Source organism: Sarcophilus harrisii, chromosome 2 (genome assembly GCF_902635505.1).
Source record: "Sarcophilus harrisii chromosome 2, mSarHar1.11, whole genome shotgun sequence".
Lineage (NCBI taxonomy): Eukaryota > Metazoa > Chordata > Mammalia > Dasyuromorphia > Dasyuridae > Sarcophilus > Sarcophilus harrisii.
Genome location: NC_045427.1, coordinates 609,341,511 through 609,358,808, shown reverse-complemented (window position 1 = coordinate 609,358,808; position 17,298 = coordinate 609,341,511). Strand labels below are relative to the sequence as shown.

General features: G+C 37.5%; 1 protein-coding gene and 1 long non-coding RNA gene across 2 annotated transcripts in view; one reads left to right on the top strand and one right to left on the bottom strand.

Annotated features, from left to right (window-relative positions):
• The window catches only part of LOC105751163, a 103,380-nt gene extending 89,401 nt beyond the window's left edge, over positions 1 to 13,979 (top strand). Inside the window, exon 3 of the long non-coding RNA XR_004231386.1 lies at positions 13,865 to 13,979. This is a non-coding gene — a long non-coding RNA (uncharacterized LOC105751163). The remainder of the gene's footprint in view (positions 1 to 13,864) is intronic.
• The window catches only part of KCNMA1 (potassium calcium-activated channel subfamily M alpha 1), an 887,197-nt gene that overhangs the window by 61,423 nt on the left and 808,476 nt on the right, over positions 1 to 17,298 (bottom strand). The window contains 2 exon segments of the mRNA XM_031949466.1: positions 9,175 to 9,367; positions 15,015 to 15,239. Coding sequence (XP_031805326.1) covers positions 9,175 to 9,367; positions 15,015 to 15,239 — 418 coding nt within the window.

Sequence of the window (17,298 nt, the reverse complement as noted above, 5' to 3'; positions counted from 1 at the left end):
GTAAATTATTTAACTTCTCAGCCTAAAGATGTATATAAATGCTACTGCTAATGATGATGTCCTGGGAATTTTATTTAGTTATGAGGATAGAAAGACAAAAATGAGGATGTCTCTGACTTCAAAGAAATGGAAGAGATTTCAGGGCACTTCTAGCCCAATTAGTACCTGAGCAACAAATATTTCCCGCAACTTGCCCAAACTTTGTACCTATCTATACTGCAAATCTTTACTGAAGAATGACCTCTCTCAATATCTCCCAAAGCATCTCCTCAACTTTTCATTAGCTCTATTATTAAACCACTTTCTAATACATAGACCTAAATTTCCCACTCTTTGCTCTTAGCTCTGAAGAACACATTTGATGCTTCTTCTAAATGACAGATCTTGAATGACCAACAGGATGATTTCAGAAAGGCCTGGAGAGACTTACACGAACTGATGCTGAGTGAAACAAGCAGGGCCAAGAGATCATCATATACTTCAACAACAATACTATATGATGACCAGTTCTGACGGACTTAGCCATCCTCAGCATTGAGATCAACCAAATCAGTTCCAATGGAGCAGTAATGAATTGAACCAGCTACGCCCAGAGAAAGAACTCTGGGAGATGACTAAAAACCATTACATTGAATTCCCAATCCCTATATTTATGCCCACCTGCATTTTTGATTTCCTTCACAGGCTAATTGTACAATATTTCAGAGTCCGATTCTTTTTGTACAGCAAAATAATGGTTTGGTCATGTATACTTATTGTGTATCTAATTTATATTTTAATATATTTAACATCTACTGGTCATCCTGCCATCTAGGTGAGGGGGTGGGAGGGTAATAGGTGAAAAATTGGAACAAGAGGTTTGGCAATTGTCAATGCTGTAAAGTTATAAATGAATAAATAAATAAATGACAGATCTTGAAATACTTAAAGATAGCTCACAGTTTATCCTCAGCCTTCTCCTCTCCAGGATAAATATTTTCCAATTCCTTCAATCAATTTTTGTACAACATATTATTCATACTTTTCATTCTGTTCATTTTCTTGTGGATACATTCTAGTCTACTGATGTTTTTACTAAAATGGGGCCCTGAAAGATGAATACATTAACACTATATATGACCTGACCAAGGTGTAACATAAGAGAAATCCTACTTTCTTCACTCTGGATATCATGTTCTCATAACTAAGTTTACTATAATATTACATTTCTCATATCCTCTTTTCTTCTAGACATGGCAGCCATCTTGGTGAAAATCTTTGTCACCTCAAACCCATATAGTCAAAGTCTGCTGCTTGGTCTCACTGTCTTATGTGTCTCCACACACACACACACACACACACACACACACACACACACACTGCAACTCATTCTGTAATCAATAGCTAAAGGCTGACCATGACACCTCCTTAAATGAGTAACTCTAATATCTCCCTATCACTCCCAAGATCAAGTATAAAGTTCTCCCTTTGACTTTTAAATGCCTTTACAACCTGTCCCTTCATATATTTTCAGTCTCTTCTATGTACACTGGGATTCACTTAAATAATGTTGTTTGTCCTCCAGACTCTGCCTTTTTTTTAACCAGCTGTTATCCAAGCCTGGAATGCTCTTCCTCCATTTGTCCATGGCTCCCTGTCTGCCTTCAAAGCTTAGCTTTAATCTCACCCCTAATTTTTGCAAGAAGCATCTCCAAGTGCCCCTCAATGCTAATATTTTCCCCATGAGTTCACCTCATTTACCCTGTATATCTTTGATACACATTTAATTGTCTGTAAATTATCTCCTCCATTCAATTGTAAACATCTAGAAGGAAGAAACCATATTTTTGTCTTTCTTTGTAGCCCTATTGTTTAGCACAAAGCAAGGCACATAGTGAGCACTTAATAAATACTTGACTTGACTTTTTTAAAGACTGCTCTACCATTAATTTGGATGTTGCTGTTGACATTATATGTGTATGTATGTATTGTGTAAGTGTGCACTTGTACAGTATAAAATAGTATAATATTATTTATATATATATAATATAATATAACAATATAAGTATATATATACTTATATATCTCCATGTATATGTGTGTGGTACATAACAATATAATTTTATTGATATATGTATGTATGTATATATAACAATATAATTGTGCATATACATATTCACATGAATGCATGTGTATGTATTATATGTGTGCATGCATGCAGTATATAATTTTATTTACATAGATATGTGTATATAATATAACAAAATAATTGATGACTTGATGTGAATGTTCTGTCACTCTAGACTACAAAATTCCAGAACTCCCAAGTTCAGAGACATACCAGTTTCAGCTTTCCCAGCAGCAGAGAGTATATTTGTGTACAACTACAATTGAACGTACCACACTTTCCTAGGAACTACTTCAGCCAAGTCTCCCCAACCTCTGATTTCACATAGGAATTCTCATGACTGATTTTTTTAGCTAAATGCAGAAATTTATTATTCACCTAATTGCTTTCAGCCTCTTTTCTATAGGGCAGACTGTGAATCTGGGCACCTCACAAATGCTTTCAGAGTCTTCCACCACTAAGACTCTCTTTGCAGATGTGCTATGAGCCTCCCAGGTGGTGTGAGCATGGGCTTTTTGTCATTCATAGATGTAACAGTGATGTGGTAATTTAGTTTTTCCTCTAGTACAACTAATATAAATTTGGACTATAGAAGTAGATCATCATGGACCCTCCAAGTCCTCCTTTAACCCTTTCCATGCAGTGAAGGTTGTTATACTTCCAAAAAAAACATCACTTCCTATAGAAGACTCACAACTCTCTCTCATGTCAGATATTGGGGAATCTAAGCTCCACTATCTGGGACATTATGAATGAACAATGTAACACTTGCAGACTATGTTTCTAAGTACATGTATGTCAGAGCTACTGTATATATTTACAGATATACTCAGGAAAATCTGCTTATCTTGCAGTGATGGTCTGATTTACATAAACATGTAAGGTAGTAGAATTCTTACTGAGAATTAGGAAAGTCTTTCATCTAATCTCTCTTCAACACTTACTGGCTCTTTAACCTCTCAAAAACTCAGTTTTCTCTTCTGTAAAATAGCAATTTCAACTCTTGTTTCTACTGCATAGGGCCTCAACTGACTTAACATGTGAAGACTGTTGAAAATCATGACTTTTCTATATTATATAATATGTCAAAGAGGACAGAGAACTGGTTGCAAAATCAGAAGAGCTGGGCCAAGTCCCACTTCTGACATCCTGGTGCCATGACACTGGACAACTCTCTTAAACCCTTAATGATCCAAACAGTGCTCTAAGACTCTTAGAACTCTTTTATAGTCATGTATGATGAATGATGAGTACATAGGGGGACATTAGTATGGGAAGGGTGTGAACCAATATTTTCGGGGTATGGGCCCCATAGCTTATTTAGCTGACCTTACTAGGATGTGGTGTAATGGGAGCACAAAGGGTTTTGAGTTCTTTGGTATAGGTTCGAGTCCTGTTGTCCTAGAAATAAGGGGGCTTGCACCCCTATTTTTTATCCTATCAAGATAATTCTTTTGTCAGACATATTTCTATATTTGTGGAGGAATGCAGGATAGAGCGATTGGTAGGGAGATAAATCATACATACAAAAATTTCTTTTACAGAAGTTGTTGCCCTATTTTGGTAAAGGTAGCACTGGTCTTGAAAGAGGCCATTCTTTGCAACTGCTACCTAGCCTCAATTACTGAATAGATGTTACCCCAGTCAAACTGAGTACTATTAAATACCTTATCTTAAAAGCCTAAAGTCTCCCACTGAGTCAAGTTAGCCTGATCTATATTGGGCTGATGGACTGTAGGTGAAAGGGAGACAGGTGACCTTGTACAGGAAGGTCTCCCTCACTTCAATCTAATTGACTTGCATGTCATGGCCTCACCTCCCTCATGTCCTGGTCCTTTGTGAGAACAAAGAACAAGACAATATGTGAAAAATATAAATTATATTTGGTATATTAAACTTTAGAGATAATTTATTCAAATATTTTCATTTTATAAATGAGTCCAAAGAACTTGTGCCATGCTATACATAGGATGTCATTTTGGTTCTCTTCAAGAATGAAGGCCAATCACCACCTATTTTTCTTTCTCCCTCCCTCCCTTCCTTCCTTCCTTCCTTCCTTCCTTCCTTCCTTCCTTCCTTCCTTTCTTTTCATCTATCTATCCATCCACCCATCTATCTATTCATCTATCCATTTATCTATCTGTTCTGTCTATCCATCCATCTCTCTATCCATATGTATACACATCTATACATATATGTATGACAAACCAATATGTATATACATGTATGTATGTGGCAAATAAACATCTGTAGATTCATCTGTGTATATACACATATACCCATATGTGTTTTGTGTAGACATGTATACAGACAGCTGTATGTGAATGTTTCTATGTATACACACATATGTATAGCAAGCCACAATTTCATATCTATATACTTGTATATCTATATACATCCATCCATCTATCTATCTATTATGACAAGTCAGTTTCTCTAGACCTTGTTTGTGTGTGTGTGAATATATACATATAAATTATTTATGTGTATATGCAATACATGTGTATATAAATATATGTAAGATATATTTTAAAATTCATATCTCTGTTTTCTTCTATCCTATATACCATATCCTATACATAAAAATAATATTAATGATTTTCAATGATCTTTACATCTGTTCTCATTTAAGCCCCTAGGCAGTAGCTACCATAGATATCATCAGCATTTTATCAAGTGGTTGCTGAAAATCCAGAGAGATTAAATGACTTGTGAGTATAGACATATATATATATAATATATATACATATATATATACATATATATATATATATAATGTATATGCCATAAGGTGATATGATAGAATAGAAATAGCTTTGGTTCTAGTTGTCAGATGACCAGATTCCAATCTTGCTTGTGTTACTTACTACCTATGAGAGCTAAAGCAAATCAATTTACCTTAGTGGACCCCTATAAAAATGAGTCAGTTGAAGTAGACAACACCTGAGATCTCTAGTAGCTCTAGCTCTAGTATCATATGATGCACATGTAAACATACACATTGTCCCCTTTCCATGAGCACAAATTAAAGCACTATGATATAATGGATGAAAAGTTGTCCTTGGAATATAGAAGACCAACTTCTGACATTTCTGACAAATCCTATTGCTTTCTATGTATCCTTAGTGCTTAGCACAATACCTGGACCTAATAAGTCCCTCCAGAGATTTAAATTATATGTTAAATAGATTATATGTTACAGTTTAGTGGTCATTTGTCATTAATGAGGGAAGATCTCAAATAGAAGTTTCCCCTAAAAGGGAGGGGGAATATGTAAGCTGTTCAATTCATAAACTCAGCATTTAAGCAACGTCATGTGTATTTACATCTAGACTATTTCAAAGAGCAGAATCAAATGGTAATGTAAAAAGGGCCCCTTTTCCTCCTCCCCCCTTAGCCATGGTCAGGGCTGGGGTTTTTGCTGCCTAGATAAGCATTGTAAGCTCCGCTATTTGTCCTTTAGAATCTGGGGAGGGGGACAGAGTCTGGCAAAGCCTCTGTTGTGTCGGCTGATTTAAATTGAAATGTTTTCCCTAGATAAATGAGTGTTAAATAATACACCAGATCTCCAAGCAGAGGAAAGTGACAGTCACTCTGTAAATAAAGGCACTTAGTTGCTGGTAAAGAGCTGTAAAGTAGTTCTGAGCTGATGTTTGCTGACCAGCAGAAGCAGCTTTACCTGCTTTATGTAATTGTTGCTAGAGTCCTGACTACCTATATTAGAACTGATTCTCTCGGCCCAGGCTGTCACGTCAGATCGTCCAGTGACCACGGTGTGCTGCGAATCAGTCTAATTGTTTTTGACAACTAACCATCACATCCCAAATCTTTTGGAAAACCTGCATTCAAGTCCTCATCTAGCCTGACTCTGAAGCCAGAGAAGAATCTATAAAGGAAGGGAGGAATATTAATATTTTGGTTATCTAGGTAATGTGATAAACTATCTCAGAGTTTACAGTCCAAATTAAAAGATAGAAATTTCTTCTCAGCAACAGAGTCACAAGACTTGATTACACTTGGATGTTTGAAAAGCAGGAAGAATATTACTATGGAGCTTGATGGGTATTGAAGTAAATGAAAAAGTGAACTACTGTTTGGTCTGATCTTTTTCTGCCAGCATTGATAGCATCAAGGCCACCAAGGGGATCCAAATGATTCCACAGCATAATAAAGAAAGAAATTACATCTATTGAGTTAAAAAAAAATTATCCCAGTTAAGACTCTGGGAAATGATTTTGTTTTTTTTCCCTCTTCTCAGGCACCTTCCAACCTTTCAACAAATCTCAGAGTATATTATGTGTTTTAAAATTCCCAAACTCCTTTAGTTTGACCATGCCCAATACCTAGCTGAACTATCATTTGAGATTGCTAGGATTCTAGTGAGTCAAGTAGGTAATGGTTATGTAGATCTGGGAGGTCTTTGTGAGCTTGGGAGACACACTTAGACTTAAAGACACTGAGAGCAGAAATAAATTCTACATGTTTTTCATTTTCATAATATCATAGATTAAGACTTAGCTAGCAAGGGCCTTAGAATTGTACTAGTCCATCCTTAGGAACTGAGACCCAAGCAAGTAAAATTACCTGCCTATATGTTCCACATGTAAAGAGCCAAAACTAGATCTTTTAACTCCTAACCTAGTGTTAACCACCACATTGTTGAGTACTTCTTTAGGGAAAAAAATGCTACCACTGGGAAAACTAGAGTAAGAGGAAAATGAAAAAAACTGAATTGTCTTGCCTATCTCCTCTAACCAGGGTCAAGATTTTGCCCTCAGCTAGGGACACAATGCTTTGCCCAAAGTCACCTACTAGGAATATAGTGAGCTAAATAAATGTTAAGCAAATCAAGAGAAAAACCACCATATGCTGGAAGTTTTAAATAGAGTTTAGGGATTGATGATTCATTGACTCTTGTATTGGAAAATTTGTACAATAGAAGCCAACTGTAATTATGGACAGAGGTATTTCCTTGGTGTGTTAGATTTTCAAGACACTTTCTTTGAGATAAGTGTGTGAATATTAGCTCTATCTGACAGGTGAGAAAGCTGCAGCTTTGAGACATCAATACTTTGCTCCAGGACACATAGCTTATGTGCATCTAAGTAGGAGACTTTCAAAATCATCCTGTTTTGATTCCAAACTCAGTGATCATTCTGCTAAAAACATCCTGCCCCCATCCTAAATCCCAAGTTCTATTGAAAGAGGTGTTCTGTGTCATCATGGTAGGTAGACACCATTTGGATCTGGATATAATGAGATTCATGGGCTATTAAGATGCTATACTCAGGGATTGTGCTGTGTGCTCTCTGAGGACAGTTCCTTTGCAAACAATTGTCCAGCATCAGGAGACTTGGAGATTCCTCAGCCTGGGAATGGGAGAAATGTGCATTTTATTGGCAGTGGGGTAGGTGTGCATTTTATGCTGTATCCACTCTCAGGGAGAGAGTTGGTAAGCTGACAAAAAATCATTTAAGTGGGTGAATAACATGTCGTGATTTTTTTAAAACAAGGTTTGTTTCAGACATATTCATTGTGTCTCTGCTGCTACCTGGAGGTGGGTAGGTGGGGAAAGGGTTCAGGATTTGTCAGAAACAATCACTTCTCTGGCTCCAATCCAGATCTGCGCTGATCAGTCCGCCTATCTTTGTTCATCAGCTACATTTAGCTAAGTGACCCCAGTGGTGTGATCGATGTACATCACGGCTGCTGTTCTGGACATTCAAAAGGCTCATTTATTCTAAACAAACCTGTTTGTGTGTGTGTGTGTGTGTGTGTGTGTGTGTGTGTTTGCATGTATATGTAAGAGTATGTATGCACAAATGCATATGTATGTACTATCAACACATATATGTGCTTGAATGTATTGTGAGCAAGTATGACTGAGTATATTTGTGCTAGTAGGTATTTATGTGAGTGAGTGCATGTGTTACATATGCATGTGTGTGTAAATGGGACATTGTGTTTGGATGTGTGCTTACATGTATGTTTATACACATCTGTGAGTGTATGTGTTGTGTGCATGTATGTGTACAAGAATATTCATGTGAGTTTATTGCATGTGTGTTTGTAATTGCAAGAGTGGACATGTGTGTGGGAATGTGTTCACTGAGATTGTTCATATGTGTGAAAATAGGTGTATTTACACTATTACATGTGTGTTTATGTGTGTAAGAAAGGACTGCATTGCACTTTTGGGCATTGTGAGAGTGTGCATGTGCATTTGCATGGAGTGTGAGTATGTGCATATGTTTGCATGTGTGCAAATAGGTATACATGTGTATTTGTAAGGGTGTGTGAAGATATGTATGCTTATATTTGTATGTATTATAAGTACATTGTGCTTGCATGTGTGCAGGAGTGTATGTGTTTGCATGTATATGTGAGAGTGTGGGTGTGTGAATGTGTGTACTCGTGTGTGTTTGCATTTATGTTTCTAGTATATTTGTATGTAGATGTGAGAGTGTGTATATGTGCATAATTTAAAAGTGTGAGTATATTATGTATTTGTGCATCTATATGACTGTGCATGTGTGTGCTCATATGTGTGTAAACATTTGCATGTATATTTGCATGCACATTGTATAAAGATGGACAATGTGTGTACATGTATGTTTGAGGCTACTGTGTGTATGCAGGTTTGTATGTGTTTATTATTAGTGCATATATGGTGATTGCACTGTTTGTTTATATCATTACTACGTGCATTGTACATGCATTTTGTGAGTGTGTGCATGTGTGTTTACAGGTTTGTGGATCTCGTTGCATGCAACTTGCAGGTGCGAGTACACCTGTGCATGTTTACATGTGTGTGCGAGACTACGGGCACGTCTATTTACCTGTAATCTGAGAGCGAGTGTTTGTGCTTGTGCAGCTCTCCAGCCTGCTTTCTGTGACAGTGGGAAGAAGCAGCAGATGCCCCCTTTAAAAGCTATCCCAGCAATGAGCGGGTTTCACTGTCAGCCTGGCTGATGCAAGCTCTTTGAATTACTGAATGAAGGATATTCCTCTTGCCAGGTCCTGTCCCCTGTAGGCACTGCAGGGGAGTATTATAGGGCAGTCCTTACCTTGGGAATTAGCCTGTAAGACCCCAATGCTGTCATCAAACTGCATAGATTTGATGTTGAGTGACGCCAGGATGCATTCCTTGTCCTGCAGCGAAGTATCATCAATATTATTCTGATTGGCTGACAGGATAACGCACATGTCACAGAGGTTGATGTTGACAGCCCTTAAATCAGCCCGACTTAATGGTGTACCCTTTGGCAGAGAAGGAAAAAGGGGGGGGCAAGGAAAGAGAGAGACAGAGAGACAGAGAGAGATGTGGGGAGAGGGGGGAGAGAAAAAAATAAAAACAAATTAAAGATTGAGAAGGAGCTTTGGGAAATTATTTAACCTATATACCAGGGAATAGGAGTCGTGTGTTAATCTAAAGGGTACTTGGTGCTGATGGCAGCATTTTAGGCTTCCTCCCCATATTCAATCAAGCTATTACTAACAAACAGGGAAGAGAAATAATACCAGGGTCCTGCGTCTCCTCTCTGTTTTGAAATTGTCCTGATTTAAGTCACCATCCTGTGGAAACCTCCCAGCTTTCAAAATTGAACAAGGGAGTAGGTTTTAAATGTCTGTTTATGTAACTTCCCGGCTCAGGCAAAAGGAGGAAAAAAAAATAAAGATTGAGGAAAAAAACAATTCCTGTTCTCGGTGCAGCTCAGAGAAGATGGCATGGGGCAAGGATGGGTAGGGGGAGTGAAATTGTGATGGGACTTCAGTTTGGTCATAAAAATTTGGGAAAGGGGAGAATCTCTTCTGTGTGTCTCTGTGTATGAATGAGTGTGTGTATATGAGGTGCAGCTGGATTCTTCCTTAATTGATGGAAATTGTAATTGTGGGTGCAAAGTGGTCTTTGTATTTAAAAAAATCTATGGTAATCATTCAGAGCCCTGATAGAGGGGAGTGAGAAAGATATATCCCCTTAGGGCTGAGCCATGCTAGAATACCTGGGGACATACATGGGGCTGATTTCCTGAAACATTCCCTTTCATGGATGCTCAGCATCTGTCTCCAAATGAGCTAGAAGAGCAGTGGATTTTAGGGCTGTAGACACTGGGTTGGAAGAGGTCTTAGTCCAACTGCTATCCCCAGGCCCCAGTTCTGCAGTTGAGGAAACTGAGAGATGGCTTGCCCAAGGTCATCCAGACAGCACCTGGCAGAGGTGATCCAGTTCCCAAATCAGATTTAATTCCCTTACATATGTGATGCTGCTTCCTGAACTAAAGGCATCACTTAGACTAAAAACTAGAACTTTTTGCAAGGTGCAGTAGGGGCTCACTACAAAACATGAATTGGTGGTTAATGGTTACTGGTAAGGGGAGCAGAGGAATATAAAGGTAAGGAACTACACTGCTAGGAGAAGTCATGTTGAGAGGAGCCCAGATGTTGCATAAGAATGAGATGTCAAGATTGTCTATTAAGAATATACTGGTGAATTTGTTTCAGATATATTGACCAGGAAAGGGAGGACAGTGTTAAGGGCTAGAGAGGGCTTCCATGGAACCATGAAGAAAACTTGGCCATTATAGGTGTTCTGAAACTCATTGATCTCAGGAACTTATGCTTCCCCTTCAGAAAACCAGAGGAAAGATTCAAAAAAGGAGGGAGCTATAATGTCATTGAGGGCCTTCAAAGCCTAAAATCTATGGAAGGGATTTGGGGAGGTCATATTAAAAAAAAATTAATAAGACTTAAAAAACCATAGCCTATTTCTGTTTAAAACTTTCAATGGCTCCCTATTGTCAACTAAGTAAAATTCTAACTTTTAACTATGGTCTTCAAGCTATTCTGTGGTGGGGTTTAAACTTTTTTACCCCCCTTCATGTAAGAAATGGATATATAGCTATATAAAATAGACATACAAATCAAACATTTACTGATAATAAATCATATTTCTCAACCCCCACGTACAGTTATGAGTCCCCATATGAGATCATGAACCACAATTTCTGGGCTCTATATTCTGGCACCATTTAATTTTTGAAACCTCATAACTAATTTAAATCCACTCCACATACTATGTATGCTACTACTAACCCCTATACGTACCATGTGCTTTCCAACCTCAACTCTTTGTACATAATTCTTTATGGCTGAATTTCCCTTGTCATCTGCACTTGTGAACTTCCTGTCTGAATAATATAGTGAAATTCAGATTTCACCTCCTTAAAGAAGGCTTTCTGGATCCACTCAATAGTAAGGATCTTTTCATCTTAAAACCCACTTTATTCCTGTCTTAGCCATTAATGATACTTTTTTTTTGTATGTTATAATGAGAGGCAGAGCTCTTACCACAATGTGATGGATTTATGGATAGAACCCATCTGGTTCAACCACCTCATTTTACACAAGAGAAAACTGGGGTATGGAAGGGTCATGAATGGATTATTCAAGATTATATAAGTAGGAAGAGAATCAGAATTTGAATGCAAGTCTTAATGCCTCCAAATTCAATAATCGTTCTATTATACTATCACCTCCAGGATTCTAATAGTCTCTCTGTGTTTAGCCAGAGCAGGAAGAACAGTATTGAAAACTCCATATAATAATCTTTATACTTCAAAGCCAAACCAGAACAGACTGAAGTGAATCTCTGATCATGAGATTCCTTCTCTCCATTCACATGCCATCATCCTAGCTCAATCCTTATCCTCTCTTGGCTGGACTATGACAGCAGTCTTTTATATAATTTTCTAACTTCTCTCCCTTTTTGTTCTATTCTCTCTCACCATATCATTTCTTACTCAACAACTTTCAATGACTAACTCTTGTTTCTAGAACAAAATAGCATCTTCTCAACCTGGTATGTCCTTCACAATCTGGTGCTAGACTCGCTTTCTGAACATTTCAATTTTTTCCTCTTTATATTCCAAAATGGTCTATTTGCTGTTCCCTGATTTGGGCTATTTCCTACCTCTATGTCTTGGAAAATGTTGTTCACCTGCACCTGAAATATACTCCCTTTTCACCTTCTGCCTCCCTTTGAATCTTTTGTTTCCTTTCAGACTTATTTTATGTCTCTTAAAAGAAGATTTTCCTAATTTCCTCTAGTAAGTGTCAATATCCTCTACCTTATGAACATAGCTTAGCATTTGCATATGACATGATATATCTCTCCAGATAGAACACACCCTCCTTAAAAGACAGAGATGGTTTAATTTTAGCTTTTGTTTTTGTTTTTCCCATCCCTAACAGCTAGCACAGTTCTGGACATCGAGTAAACACTTACTAAATGCTGCCTAAATTAAATTTTAATTGATTGCCCAACCTTGATTCCATGGCAAGCTAGCATTTTCTTCGATGACCACTTTGGGGGAAGATTCACCAGATCTCCTGGATTATATTCCAAGATGCTATTTTCTCATTTCTAAATAGTGGCTCTTCTTCTAAAGGGGAAATTTTGAGGGGAGAAATTAGACAAGCAATCCTTTATAAATACTGGTGGTAATTTGGTTAAAGGCATCAATATATTTCTGGAAAGTGGACTGAGTGACAAGGAAGGATGGGCATAGGTTTGAACATTTTCTGACCTAAGGCACTATTCTCCCAAAGAAGAAGCAATTTATTTTTCCTCCCTTGTGAGATTGTTTATTTTGCCAATGAATGGCACTCTAGGTTAGAGAATAGAAGGCCAGAACTGTAGTCTGAAAGACTTGGGTCAAATATGGCTTCTGATATATACCATCTATGCGACTTTGAACAAGTCATTTGACAGTCCTTCAGGCAACTCTCCAAGGCTACAGGTTATAGACAAATTGCCAGTAGAACTCAAAGAAGGGAATTTCAATACCAGAAGATATTGGTTTACTGATAAAAACCAAAGATGAAGGCAAAAAAATCCAAAACAAATAAATAAAGTGTATTCCAGTCAGCTGTATCTATAATCATTTAATTTCCACTTAGAGTAGTAGCAATGAAATAGGAAAACACAAGGACATTTGGGCAAGCATGTGTTCTAAATACAAAAAGAATAAATGATATCAATGGAAACATCTTGTGTTTCTCTGGGCTTTTGCTTTGTATGGAGCATTACTTAAATAGTGAAATATGTGAAAACATATGTAGAAGCCCTTTTGTACAAATGTGCCAGGCCTGGGGACACAAGGTTTTAGAGTGTTTGAAATGATCCTATAAAATCTGAGAAGCTAAGTATGCATTTACATGTGTCAATCCATTGAGTGAGCTCCAGGAATCTATGAGCAATTACCCCAAAGGATGCAAAGGATATACAAAGGCTAACTTTGGTGCAGCCCAGTGAAACAGTGGCAACTTGATCAAAAATTGTTTTAAGTCCTGCCAAAAAGATGTCCCCAATTGCCCATTTAGAGCATGCTAGGCAGAGAAATGATTAAGGAGAGATGATGGAATCAGCAATATTTATGAATTGCATATAAGGGATGATTGTGTACATCTGTTGGTGGGCAGAGATTGTATTGAGTTAGGGCTTTACCTATATATCTTTGGGACTATTTATCTATGTGCATATACATATGGGTATGCATCCATTAAGCCTGTTGGTTTTTATTTGTGTATGTTAACCATGGATTTAGGAGCACTAGATCTAACTGTCAAAGTATAAATAGTGGGAGCTGGTAAAAGGTATTAAGTAGAGATCAGTGCCTTTCAAAATGTTCCTTTCAAAAATGGAAGAATGAGATTTTTCTGTTAATTCTAGTTTATTTTTTCCCTCTTTCTTTCTAGCATTCTAGAAACTGACACCTACAGGTCTGAAATTGTATGGAAAGAAGTTTATCAATTACTCAGGGAGATTGAAAGGTATAATCATATCTGATATCATTTCATAAAAATAAAAATGTTTTTTCAGCAAAAGGACAAATATTAGGAAAGACATATTTTCAACATGGGAAACAACAAAAAACATTGGATATTTCAACTTCCAAGAACTATTTTTTAGTACTTAGGGTGTGTGTGTGTGTGTGTGCGTGTGTGTGTGTGTGTGTGTGTGTGTGTGTATAATATATATATATATATATATATATATATATATATATTCATTGAAAAATCAGCAAAGATAGAGTGCCTATATTCTTCAGTCCAACCTCTATCACACTGACTTAGGGCCAAAGATAATAAAACCTTCCTCTGTTGATTATCTCCAATTTATCTTATTATCTTGTTTGTACATAGTTGTTTTCATGTTGGATTATAAGCTCCTTAAGTAGAAGGACTGTGTTTGTCTTTATTTATATCCTGTTCTCACCACAATGCCTGGCACATAGTGGGTACTTAATAAACAGTTTGATTGGATTTTGTGTCCAATGTGTTTTTAAGTGTATGCTATCAGATTTAATCATACTCCAGATGACAATAGCCCCAAGAACAGAGTTTCCAGTGGAAAGGCTACTCTGCCAGTAACTGTGGGGAGAAAGGGCAGGAAGACCAATAGAAATCAGATAAGAATAAATAAATCTTTCTTCAATATAAGCACAAAAAATTAAAGGGGAAAAAGAGAAGAGAGGACACAGTTCAAAGTATTTACAATTGTCAATAATAACACAAATCAATTTATCACAAACACTACTATATCAAATTCATCAGAACTGAATGAGGTTAAGCAAGGGAAGGAGTGTTTAGAAGCTAATAACATTTGATACCAGCTGAAATTCATTCTTGATGAGGGACTGAAAACCACTGCAAATTTCATTTAATAAGGTCTCCCAGGGCTTAGGTTTTCCTGGATGAAGCACAAGGGATGGGCTAAGTCCTCAGGCCCATAACCAGACAAAGGAACAAGTTCATGATCAAAGACAAAACAATCCTGCCCAGTTGGGATTTTCTTGAAAAGCAAAAAAGAGAAAAGAAAGTATCAATAGTACAGTCTTGGACTTACAGGCAATATTGAAACTTTGGGAAAGTTATGGAGTGTTTCCCATTCCCGCTTGAGGTACTCAATGGAACCCACAAACACAATGTGCTTCAGCTCGTGGTAGTGAAAATTGCTTGCACGCAAAGGCATCACCAAGTTCCGGAGGCCAATCAATGCTGACGTGACATCGCCAAAGATGCAGACCACCACATGTCCACTCAGAACGGTCATGGCAGCTTCGCTCCGAGTCTAAAAGAAGAAAATAAAAAATGACAGAGATCTGAATTAGACTCACCAGTCCATTCAAATGTTGCCTTTTTGCCTGGGTCCTCCCCATGAGGATGCTTAGGGCTCTGAGTTAACAAGGCAACCAGTCAATATATATTAAGCACCTACTGTGTATCAGACCCTGTGATAAGTACTGGGAATATAAAGAAAGGCTAAAAGTATTCCCTGCCCTCAAGGAGCTCATGGACTAATGGGAGAAAAAACAGGAAAACCAGAAAGGAAATTTAGATGGGATAAGCTGGAGATAATCAACTGAGAAGAGACATTGCATTATGAACACCAAGACCTAACATATAAGACCTGGGAACTGAGCCATAGAATCTTTCTCATTTTTATTACAATTCTTTATTGTCCACCCCTACCCCACTGGGGTCTGCTGCTATTTGCATGGCTGTTATAAATCAAACACTGAACACAACACCGAGAAAGAAAAGCATTCCCAGGAAAGAGTGCTTACTTAAACAGAGAAGCTCACTCTGGGAATTCAGAATGCAACTTCTCCCAGGTAGAAAAGATTTGTTGTCTCTCACTAGAAGTAGACCAGGTAGTTACAAAGCTTAGATCACATACTGCAAATGATCTACAGATGCTAATCATCCAAGTTCAGCAGTATAGATCCCAGCCCTGGGAAGCACTAGTGAGGATGGATATTTAAGCAGAGAGGGCAGATCTAAGATGGAATTCTAAATGTTTGTAATGGGGGAACCGATTTCTAAAGTTTGACAATTAAGAAAGGGAAAGAAGAATCAAAATATTCATTCTTTGTAAAAGCAGAGAAACAGAACAATTGGACTCAATTGAATCAACCAATCAATTAGTCTCTATTAAGTAACTCCTATATGGTGAGTACTGTGTGAAGTACTGGGGATACTAGTACCAAAAAAAATCCTTACTTACAAGGATCCTACATCTTTGAATTCCTATTAGAATGTAAGGCAACATCCCCCTTCTCTCCTCTTTGCAGGTAATAATACTAATTTATATTTATTTATAGGCATTATAAAATGCTAGTAGATATCTAAGAGATCAGCAATTCTAACATCCTCTTTTGTTATAAACTAAGGCTCAGGAGGGTTCCTTTCTCCATGTAAACATTACTTGGGATAGTACCTGGCACAATTTTTTTTATTGTTCAGTCAAATAGTAGTATCTGACTTTTCAAGACTCTTTTTGAGGTTTTCTTGAGAGAGATACTGGAGCAGTTTGCCATTTCCTTCTCTAAGTCATTTTACAGGTGAGGAAACTGAGGCAAACAAGGTGAGGTGATTTGTCCAGGGCAACACAACTAGTAAGTGTAGGAGGCTGGAATTGAGCTCAGGAAAATTGAGTTTTCCTGATTCTAGGTCTGGGATTCTATCCATTGTGTCATCTAGTTGTCCTTGAAACATAATAAGCTTAATTAATCGATAAATACTTATTCCCTTCCCCTTCTCTTCTGTTCCTGCATTTTTTTCCTTAGATTAAAAAAGGACATTCTCTGCTTTTTCCTTCTATTCTCAATTCCTTCACCCCCTGCCAAATCATCAAGCATTTATTTTCTCTCCCCTAATCTTTCCTCTTCCATTCAAAATAATAAAAAAGACAAAACCTTTGTAACAGGTATGTATAATCAAACATCCAAAGGGACAAGCACAAAATGCTTAATTTCCATCTTATGTAAGAACCCTTTAATGCTTAAGAATGATTATCATGTCTCCTGCCCATTCCCTCAGAGCTTCTCTTTTCCAACTTAAACAGTCTCTGTTCCTTCCACCAAACTTTATTCCCTGTAATTTTCAGCTTTCTGACCATACTGATCACCGTCCTCTTTATTGAATGCCTTTCTAATATAGGACAACCAGAACTAAATACCAGCCTGTTTTAGCCGAGGCAATCCTAACTCAAGATTGTCCCATGAGTTTCTCTCCCACCCATTTCATTATTCATGCTCAAGGCAATAGAATCAGGTGCTCCAGGGGAAGCAGGTTCTCCCCATGCATGGAAAATGTTGTTTATCCTTCGTCTGAAAGAGGAACAGGAC